Here is a 16,794-nt window from a genome sequence, read left to right as displayed (position 1 = left end):
TTGCAAAAATTGGCGAGACTATTAATTAATTAATCATACATTAATCTTAAATTTCATATAGTTTTAAGCATTTACCAATGGAAGTATAGAAATGTTTGTAAACATTTTTTTTTATTTAGTAGTTATAATAAAAAGCAATATTTATATCTTTAGAGTGAATAGAATTTATTTAAATTTACTCGATATTTATTATTAAATACAGGCATATCGAATCGATTTTTAAATAACTACCATTTTTTTATTGTGTCAATAATATATTTTGACCAATTAGCGTCTATCAATTTTAAATATTCGTGTATAATAAACAAATTATAAAGTAACTATTTAAGAGTTAAGCTTAAGACACTATAAATTGCGTTAGATTATAGATACTTATATAAACTAAACGTCTATGCTGCTACGACAAACTATTTAAATTCAAGTTTTCTAATTTATCAAAAACAAGTAAACAAACTATTATGAAGTTTTAAGTTATTTAAACTTTAAATATTAGGAATAAATTGTAGTTCACGTGGCCCAAATGTATTTTTAATGTTTTTTGTGTAGTTCTATTTCAAAATAAAATATTTCAACTAACTCATTACTTAGCTAACAATTTATATTTGTCGTAAGATTGATGAAAATTACTTCTAGTGCAGACCATCCTTAAAAATCAATATTACGTTTGTAATACATTTAAGTACATGCACCGTGGACCGATGTCGTCGGTAAGGATGCTAAATCACTTAACTTCTTACAATTTTTAGATTAATATATTACTTTAATTGTTTATATTTGCCCATTTTATCGGGAAATTATGTAAGTGATATAGGTACTTTGAACAAAAAAAAAAAAAAAAACCCGTAGCTATATTCTATTTTAAAATGTATTTTGAAGTTTAATAAAAATGGTCAAGTCATTTCATTAAAATACTACTTCAACATAACAATATTACATAGGTAGCTTTTACATTATTACGGAGATATTAAACATTTAAACCACTCTAAATGTATAATAGTATAACACATCATTATTTATAATAATAGTTCAATACTAATATGACTATTGCTTGTAGGTACGTAAGTAGTACATTATAATACTATGTATGCACTTTTTTAAATCGACATATTGAAGGAATTAATATAAATTATATGTTTTGAATTTTACCATTCAAGGATGTGAGCTAATAAAATTATTTTTATTCTTCATATACTCACGTTTACAAAACTTTTGAGTTTTTCATCAAAACTTCGATTTGAAAGCAAAAATATAGATTAGGTAACTTATTTTATTACTAAAAACAGAAACATGAAACTAACTTAAATAAGTACATATACTTTATACATTATACCATTATTAATTTATTGAAATTTAAGATGTTCAATTTTCCTTAAACTAAGTACTTATAAATGTTATTTGAGTACCATAATAACTGCTATAGCTTATTAGCCTATAATTGCTAAATTTTATCGAACCAATTTACGAATTCAATGTCTAATGCTTTCTGATGCACAATCTATACCTAATATGTTTGAAGATAATAATACAAATGCACTTATAGGATATCACAATATGATGTAAATAATTTATAATAACCACAAACCATATAATATTATCATGTATGAATTTATATTAGATTTTAAATTATCAACATGTTTAACATCTAATTGAACTTTGGTTAAAATCAACTCGCTGGATCTTATATTAAGCTATGGAATAAAATTTACGGAACAACTTATACGTGCCAAAATTTTTAAAAATGTATTTATTTTTATGTATGATAGAAATTGATGGAAATAATGTAATAATTGTGTTGCTAATGTGTAAAATAATAAAAGAAAACTATTTATGATAATATAAATAGTATTTAATAAAATTAAAAATTGAATATAAAAAATAAACATTGTTTAGGTAATGGAGGAAGAACATACAATACCTATAAATAAATGATAATAGATTTTTGCTATAATTTTTAAATGCTCGGACTTGTCAATAATCAATAATAATAGTTTTTTCGGTGTCATTTTATTACAGATTGTTACCAATGATACAAGATAACTTCCAATTTAAAGTACTATGCTTTATAGTACGAGGACTGGAAGCAATCGGTGCCAGTGCATTTTCTACATCAAGTTTTGTTTATGTCATTCAACTATTTCCGGAAAACGTCAGTAGCGTTTTAGTAAGTTTTAGTCGTATTATAATTTTTTATTTTTTGAAAAATATGTCATGAACCATGAAGTGTTGTGTACCTACCTATCAGTTTTTTAACAATTTTTTTTTCTAAGGGTATACTAGAAACATTTGTCGGTTTGGGTATGAGTGTCGGACCTGCAATAGGAGGCTTGTTATCCTCGGTAAGTAATAAATATTCTAATTTATAGATATTATCTATATATTAAAGACTTATTTTAAACGAATTCTCACACTTCAATTAATTTAAATTTTTTTTCCACAAAGGTCGGAGGTTATGCAATGCCGTTTTTCGTTGTGGGACTCTTAATGGTGGCTACGGTACCACTGCACATTTATCTCATGCCTCCAATTAGAGGTAAGCAATTCGCCTTTGTTTTTATGTACATTACCTAAGTGTAGTTCATATAATATGCGTTTATATATTGAATTATTAAAATAGATGATGTAAAAGCATCGCAAGCTGTTGGCAGCCGATCCAAAGGTATAATTAAATTACTCATAATCCCGTCAGCTTTTGTTGTCGGCGCTGTCATTACAGTCACATCCAACTTTTGGGCGTCACTCGATCCAACGCTCGAACCACACTTAAGAGAGGTAAAATATAAATACAATTATTCCGTACATGTCATTGTATTTCGTTATATTATAGCAATGGCATTTTAAATTCATACTTTTGTCAACTTACAACCCACATGCATGATTTAGGTACTTTCTGTTTTGTTTGTCGAGTCAAACAAACAATTATTGTCTCGGGAATAAGACTTCGTCACAGTGAGGGCGATAGTAGGTATATTTAATAATAACTACGAATAACTTTTATGAAACTATATCGAAGCGAATTCATTATTTCTAGTTAATTTGTAATTTATAATTTATACATATTGTACGTTCATATAATATAATCAATAACTCATATAATAATATTATATGTCTCGTACCTATAACATATAAATTATACACTATTAAAGTATAAGTATTTTTCTAAATATATATTGTTATACCTTATACTATATAGTAAGTTATATGTATAGAAACTATACAGTGAAGTACCTATTTTATTATTTCGAATTATGACCTAATATGATGTATATTATTTGTAGTAAAATTATACATTATAGTACCAACTATTGAAAGGGTCTCAATGTTTTTGTCTTCATTAATTTTTTTTAAACTAATATTTTATGATTTTGGATCTTATACTTGAGATCAATTTATCACCCTAGACTACCCCTAAATACGAACCTAATTGTTCAAAGTTTATGAATTTATTTTAAATATTAAAATAGTTATGTAAGTTTTAATATTAGACAGGAGGCAGGTAGAATAACTACTATAGGTATATCATATACTATAACTATTAATAACATACAATGTATACTTATATACTTATACCTATCTAAAGTAGTATTACACGCACCACCCGCTTATAAACTCATATAAATATATAATATAATCATTATACATTGCTTAAACTTAAAACATACTATATAACTACTAAAATAATAATAATAGGAAATATTAGAAATTCAAAGCTCAATTTTAAATATTTACGCAGATTAGTTACATAAAATAGACTACCAGTCTGAGATTTTTTTAAACGCATTTTTATTTTGAGTTAAGGAATTAAGATACACATAAACATACTAAGAATTATGATAATTTTAACTCTCTAATACAGTAATGTCAAAAAATATTCATGTAAATTATTGCAGAGTCCAACACCACGGTAAATGTGTGAAACAACAAAACAACCAAATAATCAACGATAATACAAATATAATTGTACTATACATTTCACTCTATAATAGTTAATGACAAATTGACAAATCAATAGTTTGGTGAATTGCTATTTATTTTGAGCAAGTTTTTTAAGCTTTTTCCGAATTAAAAAAAAAGAGATAAGTTATTAAGTATAACTTACTTAACTTGAATAAATTCTGAGATAATAAATAAATGAATCCAACTTTTTATGGAACAATAAAAATTATTTGATTAACTATAGATTTATTATAAAAAGTTTACTAAAGTAATTCAATTTCACAGATGGGCTTATCAACTGACGAAGTGGGACTTGTATTTCTGTTTTGTTCAATATTGTACGGAGTATCAAGTCCATTTTGGGGTTATATTGCTGACAAGTACAATAACCATTGGTCAATGATGGCTGTTGGATTGTTTTCATCAGCTATCGGGCTATTCATCTTAGCTCCTCTTCCATGGTTGCCAGTGAATAAAGAGTAAGATAAATAATAAATTTCTACAATCATTGTATAGGCAACCGGAAAATATCTTTTTGCAATCTAAGTTAATAAAATATAATTAATTTTCCTTTATCATCCTACAACTTTATACCTACATAATCATGAATAATCACATAAACCTTAGAGCTTTTGATTAATTTTTAAAACTTTTAACTATTAATAAAATGATTTTTATACTGTTGTTGTACATTATAGTTGAATAAACTATAAAAGATAAAATTAACTAAAAACTAAAAATAATATATGAACAAATGGGAGTATTTACGTGACACAAGTTTTTGATGAAATCGGTTTATGTTATTAGTTATTATGTAATTAAAAAATGAAGAAATAGGTAATTGAAAAGTCCACACAACTATTTATTTTGTAATTTTCAAGACATGATACCTATAATTTTCAAAATATTTTTACTCTTTTTTTTTGTGTTATTACTAAGAATTTGAAATATATTTTTTTTTAATTTTTTTTTTTTTTATATATAAATGTTGATAACAATTTCACTAAACATTTGAAATAAAATTTTATAATCAAACATAAAAATAATTTTTTTAACGATTTCAGTCATTTTTTTGTTATTCAATTAAAATAATTCGTATAGTGAATTGAAAGTTTTTTCCATTATCTGAGTATAATATTATTTTTTCTTTATTAACTTATTTATGCATACATGATACATAACATTGACCTATTCCTTCACTAGGTACACTGAAAACTTATTTTAAACAGAAGAGCGACTCTTCTGATATTTTTTTTTTAAGTTTCAATGAGATATTTAAAAAATAATAACTAAGCTAATAATTTATAGGTTTCTTCCCGCAAACTAGAGTATACAAGAGTATAAAAAAATAAATCTATATTCCTCTTTGTTTTTTTTTTATTCTTAGTTTGTTGTTACATCACATTTATTATTATTACGACAAATTGGCAAAACTAGTACAACCATTTAGTAGCAAAACTATCTTGGCTGAGAGAGATTTGTCGTGTATATAGTACAGTGAATGTTTTCAGTTTTGTGTTTTTATCACAAGTAAAAGAAAACAATTGTGTATGGAACAAAAAGCTAATATTATTTGAAGACTAGAATAAACACTTATGAAACATCTAGAACCTTTGAAACTTTAATTAAATTCGCTGTGTGATTTAATGTAAAGCTGTACATAAAACAAACATGGTACATCTATATAGTTTCAAAATTTAGAATTGAATATTGAATATGTTTACTCAATATAATAATATTATAGTAAGTTGTACAGATCATGTACATAGTCGAATTACTTAGACATACTGTTAGTATAAGATTATCTTTGTATTATATACAGTTGGAATCGTCAATAAAACTGTTAAGTTAAAATGTATATTAATATATAATATTTATATAATATATTTTAATAATTGTGTAAAAAATACAATAAAATATTATAATAATCTACTATTTTGTAAGTAATACATGTTATAGATTATACATATGTTATATGTTTAGATTGTATATAATTATTTTTAAAACAATAATATTTTACTTTATAGTGTCTTATGGCTGAACCTCGTTGGACTTGGGATTTTGGGCGTGTCTGCGTCATTAACGATGATGCCAGCATTTAACTTCATCTTATCAAGTGCAATGTAAGTTAAACATAAAGGCATAATATATTACTCATTTAGTCATATGAGTAATCTCAATTTATTTGAGTGGGCGGGTAGGATTCTGAACAAATGTAGGTATGCCAAACAGCCAAGTCGTGGTGAAATTACTATAGGTTAGGTGCCACGTTTTTAATGTATTTTTATATACTTATTTAATAATAACTGAGACCTGTCCAGAGAGAGTGTGTAGGGATTGTACCCCACATACCCATCTACCATAAAATAAACTATAATGACAAGTAAGAATGATAGGAAATAGTGATGGCTAAATCAAAAAGAAAATAATCGGTAATGGATGATACAACGAATTGAGATAATATTATATTAAGATATTAGTACACTATATATAATTGTTTTCTCTCTTAGACCCACTCGAAATATAGCAAACTTTCGTTCGACAAAACCAATCTATAGTAGTATAATAGTGTTGTTTTCTTTAATATTAGATAGAATTGACCTATTAACAAACTTAAAGTTAAAAACATTATCTGGGTTTAAAATAGGTTTTTTTACGATACTTCAATTTTTCTGTGACATAAAAACTATTTTTAAATTGTAATTTTTTTATATCTTTACTTATAAACTTTCATTACAATTAAAATATTGTAAAAATACAGTTACAAATGTTCTTATCGTTAAATTGAAAAATAGGTCAATTCTCTTTAGTATTAAACTTAACACTGGACTGATTTTGATTAATTCCATCAAAAAAATACAACATTTCTATTTTTAAATGATTCAGAGATAGAAAACAAATAGTGCTCTGGTCACTGACATAAGGTAAATATTTAAATTTTTTTTGTCAAAAATTTAATATTATTAAATTAAAATATAGTTACGATTTGATTAGTGTATAATAGATGTGGTCGGAACTGGTTAGGTAATTTTGTAATAGTGATGCCAACAAAAAAAAATAATCCTCATCTATTTTAAAAAATTTATCTCATAATTTATATTTAAAAAATGATTGTGTGATAACATAAATGATTTTATTTGTTATAAATATCTTGGGGGAATTTTGTGAGTTTTTGGCTGATAACCCGGGTGTACTTGACCATTTATTTCGCTTGTGCTCATAGGTATAGCGTAAGAAAACTTATCACAGTGTTTCAGAGTAATACATTTGTACACTGGTATACTATACAGTTAATAATGATTTAATTTTCATGGACACGTTTGTTTTCAGAGAAAATGGATTTCAAGAAAGCGTTTCTACATTTGGAACTGTCGCCGGGTTTTGGTCGTCGGCCTATTCACTTGGGTACCTATAAAACATTTTATTATTGTTATATTATGTTCAATAATAAATATTTTTAAAATAAAATTAGTTAAGACATGGTTTTATGAAGATCCGTTATTGTAACTATACACGTTTCGTTGGTATATTTAACAGTGTTAATAGTGTTATTGTCTATGCATAATAATATTTCTCTCCTTATTGAGCCATGTTCTAGCTTTATTGGCTACTATATATTTTTGTGTAAAGTACTCAAGAAAATAAAACGTACCTAACAAGTTTTTTTCATCGTTTTAGTGATATGACTGGTCCATCGTTGGGAGGCGTTCTTTTACAACATTTCGGGTTTTCTATATGTATGACTACAATGGGTCTGTTTTGTTTACTAGTGGTAAGAAAAAAAGTACTGATTTCAGTGTCAACAATTGTATTATTTATTCAATGCTATGTAAAAGGATGTTACATTAATATATCATTGAAGTTAAAGATAAATTATTTTTAAACGAAATATTTAAACATTGACGTTTACCTACCTAGTATTTAAAATGACTGCATGTATTATATTTTATAATTGTATTTTTGTGTATTTAGAAATACCCTGTGCCATAGCTGAAGGGAGTTTTGAACTATAATTAGTAATTACCTATTATTATTACCCGATGAATTATATAATTATGTCATGCGTAGTGCACTGGTGCCTGAGGAAAGCGTTTTCCTTATCGTAAATTATAATTGAATAACTATCCTTTAGAAGATTCGATTTAGAAAATTCGATTACAAAATATCGAATGTTCTATTAATTTTATTGTAAAGGAGCAATTCACTTATATTATTGTTTTTAATACACATTGCAATCAAAAATTATAACTCAAATAAGTATTTAAAATATTTCAATAAAATTCTAACGTTTATAAAATAATAAATTATAATTGGTTTATTGTAAATTTGTAATTAATAATGTGTTCTTTTAAATTATTGTTTTTCCATCAAATAGGTAGGTACACTATTTAATTTTAATCTCTACTTATCGTTTAATTATTTTGGATAACTGTTTAATTAAGTTTGGAGATGCTCAAGCATGAATAAATGTATAATCTTCTTATATATTTGTCTCAAAATTTATTATTAGTAAAAAGTATTTTAACCTTTCGTATTAAACGCAAAAGTATTAGCAAATATTTACTTAAGTAACCTTAACTTTTCTTCTACTCATAACGAAAAAAATAATGAAGATTAATAAAGATTAACAATACCATCATGACATTAAAGCTTTACATTTTTTATTCTTATTATGGGTGTGTTTTTTTGTTGCTTTATAATTCTATAAACACATAAGCTATTGAAGAATACGAAATATAATACATCAGTCTTAAAAATGAAATATTTTCAATTACTTGCATAATATTATACGATACGATTGTGGTTACAATTTATATATTAAGCATTTATTATTATTATTTTTTTTTTTTTTAGGGTATAATTACGATTGGGTTTTTTGGTCTTGTAAAAAAAAAAAAAAAACGTCCACGAGTAATGTCGGACAAAAGTCCGCTAAACGATCCAAAAATTGTTCATGCTCGATATAATTCACTGAACGACGATCGTGGTGGATCAATGTTAATTTCAAATTTTTCATCTAAAACCGAAACCACTGAAGTGTAAATTAAATCTGTAAGTAGTATATTAAGCAATATTTATTACTTATTTTTACGTATTACTATTTAAGAAAATAGTATAACAAAATATTTTATCTATAGGTTATTAATAACAATTTTGTATTTCAGGTACACCATTCTACCTGTGTCGAAAGTTCCATTTTGTATCTGTTCATCGTTTTCGGCAAAAGGAGGATTCATTAATAATAGCTTATTTTTAGAAACTATCCTTATTATTTTGATTAGTAAATAACTATAGTTGATAAATTATTATACTTAAAAAATAATTATACTTGACTTTTAAATTTTTTCGAAAAATACATTTATTTTAATTTAATTTTAAACAGTACAATACGGGCATGTGCCCAATTTACAATTGATACATATATATTTCATAGTATGTACAATTATGGATTTAGTATTAATTATTTTAAACTATATAATATTGCTAATTGTATGTGAATTAGATACTTAAGTATTTTTTTTAGTACACGTTTATTTTAATGCTATACTAAATATTGTATTTTAAATTGACTGATTTTATGAATCACAACAAATAAAACAATATTTTGTTTGTAAAAATAAATATAAATACATAATATTACTTTGTAATGTAATTATGTAATACTTATTATACATATTATATGAGATTACTGATTGTTATAATTTTAATTAATTTTAATATTAAGTACCTACGAAATAAGTTAAATTCAACAACAGCGTGAGATATAAATACATAATAAGGTATGATTAAAGTGTATAGATTAAAATTTGATTGCCCTGCGTCGTAATAATACACCAGTATTGCGTTATCGAGTATAGTCGTACTGTATCTTGATAGAATTAAATATATTACTAAAACCCCTAAAGTTGTTGCAGAAAACTTTCGAATAAAATGCGAATGTTTTTAACTTGGCTGCATACAGTTAATATAACAATACACAGTGACGAATATCTGTTGGGGATGTTGAGTGGATATTGTGGATCGCATACTCTGGAGGTTTTTATTACTTTAGTTATTGTTCTCGTATTATTATATACATACAGTTTTAACAGTTTTAAATGTTTTAATTCATCCCCTCTCGGCTCTCGGGAACATTATGCAAATCACCCCTGTTATAAATCATGTAGCAAATTATTTTTACGTAGGTGAGCGGTAACCACAGAATCAGATGTGTGTACAATGTACATATTTCAATGAATTTAAGTATAACACGGCGGCGTTCTCAATATTTTCTTCTCGCGACCACATCCAAACTTAGATAAACCTAACACTTAAATTAATGAAGAGTTAACCATTTAATTTTAACCAACTGAGTTTCCAAAAAAATAATATTATAAATCTATGTTGGTTATTATGTTTATTTTGCATTTTTTGTAGCGAAAGTGCGCCTAACGCTTAAAATAAATGTACTTTTTTCAATTATTAAAAAATGCATAATAAATATTGTAAATCATATAATATTAATAATATTATTTTATTATATTATACTAGTAAGATTTTACCTGCTTATTTTTAATTATTTGATTTTAATTAAAAAATAGTTCTGATGACCGAAAATAAATATTATAAATAGTAATTAAGTTGTTGTACGAAACAGATTTCTATAATTTGAACGTAAAATATTTTAAAAATAATGAGCCTTGGCAAATTTTATAAAGTTCTAGTTTATACGTACCTTATTACCTTATATTGTTGAATAATATTATTATATTTACACAAATAAGTATACTAGAGAGAGGTAGATCGTATAGAAATATTATCTATAAACCTAATAGCAATACGAAATCAAATAATAATTATTATTTACTTATTTAAAAATATGCCACGTGTACTTTTTACTTTTTAGAGTATCTATTCCCACTAAAATCCTTTTAAATCATTACTTTAAGCTCGAAATTACTGTAACGATTTCAGTATGAACTCACCGTATATATTTTTTAACTTCTTTACCTTCTGTTGCTTCAGTTAACTGGGATTTTTAGAGGGGCTATAAAATCCAGGAAAGTTATTAAAAGGAACAATAAAATCAGGAAAGTTATTCAAAAGAAAAATTAAAATTAAAAAAATTATATATAGGAAAATTATACACGGGAACAATAATAAATTCATAGGAAAATAATATCTAAGAAAATATTACGAGGGAAAATAATTTATAGGGTATTAAACATAGGAAAATATTGAACAGGAAAATAATTTTTAGGAATTTAAAAATTGAGAAAATAAAACATAGGAATTTAAAAACCGGGAAATAATTGACATGGGAAAATAAGATTCAGGAATATAATATAATATAATTTTCGAACTTGTAAAAAAATTATAAATATAATTGACTATATGACACATGACAAACAGTCAAGCAATGGGATATTTTCGTATAGACCTGGTCAAAATGAGATTGTTGAGAATGGATTATTATAATATTTATTAATAATATGTTCACTGTCCTGCAAATTAAATACATAATAAAATAGCACTGTTTATTTAATAACTTGGATATTGTCATATCGAAATGTCATTATTTTTTTTTCACCACTGCAGAGCCTTGGGTTTTAGAATATGATATACCTAACTGATGCGTCGGTAAAAAAAAGTTAATTTAAATCTTAGTTAGTATTTTGTTTCCCATAGTAATATTTTCCAAAAAAAATAATTTTAACGCCATATTTAATCATTGTAAAAACAATATTTTTCTACTTAAAACGTAGTCAGACTAGCAACTACAACTTATACAGCTGTACAAAAATTAAAATTAATACATAATTTATTAACTCGAGGTCATTCAAAACCGACTATTTTGAAGGAGTTCAATATAGGCAATCCACTAAATGCATGCCTGAGTGTCGTGTAAATGTATGCTTTAGTAAGTGATCATTAGTGTGTAGGTACTATACGTAGTGAGTGATCATTAGTGTATGTGTAGTGACTGTAGTGTCAAAGAAATAGTGGAGCGCTACCGCACTTGTTCACATTTGTCAATAACACGCTAGACAAATATTAAAATATATTTTTTTTTGTTTTGTTTAATAGTATCAATTGCTTGTCAATTTGCTAACCTATACGTATCCAATACGATTTTTAAAAGCATATTTGATTTCGTAGTGAAATTTACTTGAAAATAACTACTATTTTACATATTTTAATTGATTATTTTACACTCATAATATTAACAAATTAAGATTCTCAATATTCAAAATTTAAAAATCTTATTTTAAAAGGCCAAGAGTTCAGTATAAAAGTCGTTTTCTAGTAAACTCAGTGACGAATTGAAATATGTTTACTAACCATCCAACTATCATTATGGAATATTCCATACGATTGGCATAATATATGTGTATTTTAGTGTATAACTCAGTCTTCACAGAATCCTCTTAAATATTGAAAAACGTCGTGAACTTAAATGTGCTTTTCTGGCTAGATTCCACTTTTATTCATAAAAAGTATACTATATTCCCGTTTATAGTGCTGGAAAATGGGGAGTGAGTGGTGTATAATTAAACTTTCATTTTAGATAGAATAATCGCATATTTATCATAGTCAAATATTATTACATTAAGCCACTAAGTTAAGTACAATATGAAACCTCGGTTTACGGAAACCCCTTAAATATTAAGAGGCCGTCACAGTAGAAAATCATATACCGTAAAAAAAAAATATTTTTTTTTAATTACTTATATAATTAGTAATTGCAAGGTCTGAAAAGGGCCCGTTTTCGATTTGATTCGAGTTAACATATTATAAATGATTTTTACCTGTAAAATATTGGCGCAGAATTTATAATCACGTATTTTAATTATCCTAGTGTCCGTTATAGAAAGATTTTATTACGCACGTGTAAAAGAAGGATTCGTTTCACAAAGTTGGTTGAAAAAAAGATTATACTGTTTTATTTTTTATTTTTTTAATAACATAGCTACGTGCATTATCATATTGTAATGTGGGGATTGAGTTCTAAAGACTACACCGTATGGTGCAGCGGCGTTGTGCTGACGTGCAGTGTGTAGGACGGTATATTTATACAAAAGTGTATAAGCGCATATACCAGGAGGAGTGAAGCGTTACCAAATGAAAGAGACAAGTGCGACAAGGGGATGGATTCGCGAACAAAGCATCACGTACTGACCGTGTATGTATATACCATACACACATATATATTTATTATAACATTATACACAATACACGCACACTGCGGTCTGTGAGTAACGACGAGAAATAAATTCCCCGCGAGCAGTTTACATATACAGGGGTACTGGGTCGTGTCTTGTGTATACATATTCAGTATATACCTATACATTGCGGCACTTATATTATATTCACCCTTCTGTAGTTCCGCGGTGTTATACACGAGCTTAGTTCTCTGGGCAAAACGAAGGTGTGGAAGAATTTCTAGTGGCTGTGGCTTAAGTTACAAGTTTGATTTAGTGGGTTCCGTGACCGGACGAGCTGGTATATTACAAATAGGTGTGGTTATACTGCACACAATTATTTCCATGTATACGTTTATCATATCGTCAACGAATCATTTATATTATTTCATTTTCTATACGGCTTCATTAGTCATTGCGAACAGACTACCATATTATTAAAAAAAAATTTTTTTTTCTAAAACTTGTATTTCTATTGAGGATATCTTAATAAAATATTTATGTCAAAATTAGCTAGTCTGAATTCTGAAAATTAATAATTGCGAATATTTTATTTATTACTATTATTTTTGTTTGTTCGACCGGCAGACTCAAACCCGAGTTCAGAGAAGTTTGTATTAATTTGCAGTACACTGCACGCTTGTATATTTATAATGCAAACATAAAAAAGAGTGCTCGCCATATTACTATACAGTATACTGATATTAACTTTAGGTGCTTGTATTTGTATAAGTAGGAAGTTATTAAGTGCTAAAAATAATTTCGGATGAATATTATAGTTAGATATTTTAATTATCTTTTTTTCGCTCGCTTTCTACAGTATACTACAGTATATAAATACAAAGTTTTATACATATTTTCTAATTTATGTACTAGTCTATAATATAAACGTATATATAAATATATTAAACTTAAGAAATAATTATTTATGTTAAATTATTATTTATATTTAAATACATTAAATACATTAAAAAAAAATAAAAAATATATAATTTGTAGTTTATATCTTTCGTATCATAGAATTCATGTTATAAACTTATATATGTACAACTATATATATATATATATAGTTCCATTACCATTGACTAACTACATTAAATTAAAATTCAAAATGTAAGAAAGAATTGTATGAACTAGTTATTGTTTAATTTTATTATTTGTATCGTATTATTGTAGAATCAGTAAATTACAATATAACACCGAAATGAATATTTCCGATTATCATGTAATTATTTTAGTATCGATCCTTTTGTCCGTCCATGTCGGACAAACACCAATGTTTTATAATCAAATAATAATTATTACATGAACGTTATTATGATAATATAAATAATATTATATATAATATTTATTTAATTTCACGAAGAATTAGTGTACTCTACTACTGTATAGGTATAAATATTATACGTTACAAAAATATATACCATTATAATACGGCATGTGCCATCGGCACAAAAGCGAAAATAAACATATTAATTAACGGGCACCAAATACACATCACGCAATCAACACGTCATGCGGACGTTCGAATCCCCTCGGACTGTGACAGGGGTGGCTCGAGTGGTTTGAGTGTCGTAAGGGGGGGGAGAGGGGTGGCAGGAGTGATGCGTGTAATGAAGCGTTTCCATAGTAATGCTCGGCCGATGGGGTTCGACGATGACTATAGTGGGAAATCAATGTCAGGTGGTGGGGGATATAGGATTAAGTTTATGTATGGGCATACACACGCAAATATATTATCCTGTATATACATAATGAGCGACACCTACACACGGCTTGGAATTAAAAATTGTACAGTAGAGCAAGTATAGTAGCTGGTATTACCGATGTCTTGTGTATAAAAATATAGTGCCGACAAAAAAAACTTTATTTGATGAAACACGTACCTACCTATGTGTGTGCGTATGTTTTAAAAACATAAATACTAATTTTTTGATCGGCAGAAAAAGATAGGTTCTACCGTGCTGGAATAATGTTGTACAAAAGAAAATAGTTAGAGCACAGATTAAATAAAACATCATATTATATTTTATTTAATCTGTGGTTAGAGCCTGCAGTAGATTAACCTTAACTTGTTGCGAATCACACGCTATACGTCCTGACATTCATTTATCATATATAATATAGTTCGAATTATTCGGAGTTGGGATGACCGTATTTATATGTAAAAAAAGTGACAAACGATTTTAGCTCAAATCTAAAAAAAAATTATAAAACATTTGTAATTTAATATTTTTTCAATAATATTATGAAGATAATGTTCACCTGTATTATACTAAAATGTAATTCCAATACATAATGTCTAATGTTTATCGCTGACAGCAGTTCATTATATCACTTCTATTTCTATCGCTCGCCACATACAAAAATTATTGTTTATAAGTTAAAATATAGCAATAACACTTGACTTTGATCAATAACTAGTATTAATAACAAACAACTCGATAAAAAACAGTAAAAATATTGTTCAATTTTTCTCTTTTACCTGCATATATCTACAAATATAATATTACTGGAATAACCGAATTAAAACGGGACTATCTACTAAAAACGGAATAAAAAACGACTTGTCTGAAGTTTGTCGAGACAAGGGGATGTATGATGTACAAAAAAAAAGGATAACCCCGTTATGATCGGGATGTATATGTATATGGTCAACACTCACCCGTCTCACCTTACCATATAGTATGTACCTTCGTCCATATACACACACTTTATGCACGATGGTTGTAGGCATTGTATAATATTATTATGAATTAATAGTATATGTGCGTGTGTACAGTTAATATAATCATGAATATTAAATTGAAAATTCACCGATTGGTGTGTTATTAAATTTTATGCATTTACTAAGAATAGAAAACGTCAGTAAGCTGTAGTTTGCATTAATTAATTACGCATTTGATATGTTTATTTTACGATGAAATAAAACAATAAAAATATATGTAATTCTTTTAAATAAAATATTTTATGGGTAACTGCATTACGCTGTGCGCTTTAATTTTTTTTTTAATTGTAAATGTTTTTCATATGAAATACCTAGCTACAATATATCTATAACAACATAATAATGTATTAATGTAAATACATACACCTATTTCAAAAACTAATTTTATGAAACTCGGTGCGGGGGCTGTAATCCACTTGTAGCCCATCGCATAAATACATATCTACTGATATATTGTCTACCGATAAGATAATTACGTCAAAGCGCACGACCGTCGTATCGGTTATAAGGTGCTAACAAATGCGCTTTGGGGAATTAATTTTAAGCGTTCGCAAAATGGGGGCGAAATATTCGCAGATAGAAACTTAAAAAACTTTAATGAGATACCGACGTTACCGCGTATACAGACTGCAATGCCACGTCGTCGCCGACGGCGTACATGCATGACTGTAAAGTAAACATTATATTTATCAGTGTTATACAAGTGTGAATGCGTTATACGCATGTACCTACTATTATAACATATATACATATTACTTTTAGGAAAGTTAGGAACTTATCAAAAAATAAACTGACAACGTCAGCATTTGGTTCACATAGATGTAAGTGAAATTTTACAGATGTCAGTATTATAAACCAGTTTTACTACATATTATGGCAAGATTAACGACATTTATGAGATTTACTTATTGCATAAATTATACAATCTATTTTTGTATGGAATATATCACA

The 16,794-nt window shown here is 26.7% G+C and overlaps 1 protein-coding gene across 2 annotated transcripts in view; it reads left to right on the top strand.

Moving 5' to 3' along the window:
- LOC114128042 (MFS-type transporter SLC18B1-like) overlaps positions 1–9,786 on the top strand; it is a 33,989-nt gene extending 24,203 nt beyond the window's left edge. For both annotated transcript variants that reach the window (XM_027992452.2, XM_027992451.2), the window contains exons 5-14: positions 2,014–2,161; positions 2,268–2,336; positions 2,440–2,530; positions 2,615–2,769; positions 4,219–4,412; positions 5,961–6,056; positions 7,264–7,338; positions 7,612–7,705; positions 8,788–8,985; positions 9,099–9,786. In XM_027992452.2, coding sequence (XP_027848253.2) covers positions 2,014–2,161; positions 2,268–2,336; positions 2,440–2,530; positions 2,615–2,769; positions 4,219–4,412; positions 5,961–6,056; positions 7,264–7,338; positions 7,612–7,705; positions 8,788–8,976 — 1,111 coding nt within the window. In that variant the 3' untranslated portion in view covers positions 8,977–8,985; positions 9,099–9,786. The remainder of the gene's footprint in view (positions 1–2,013; positions 2,162–2,267; positions 2,337–2,439; positions 2,531–2,614; positions 2,770–4,218; positions 4,413–5,960; positions 6,057–7,263; positions 7,339–7,611; positions 7,706–8,787; positions 8,986–9,098) is intronic.
- Positions 9,787–16,794: the final 7,008 nt, after the last annotated feature.

The sequence above is a fragment of the Aphis gossypii genome, chromosome X (assembly GCF_020184175.1).
Source record: "Aphis gossypii isolate Hap1 chromosome X, ASM2018417v2, whole genome shotgun sequence".
NCBI classification, from domain to species: domain Eukaryota; kingdom Metazoa; phylum Arthropoda; class Insecta; order Hemiptera; family Aphididae; genus Aphis; species Aphis gossypii.
This window is presented reverse-complemented; position numbering and strand designations above follow the sequence as displayed.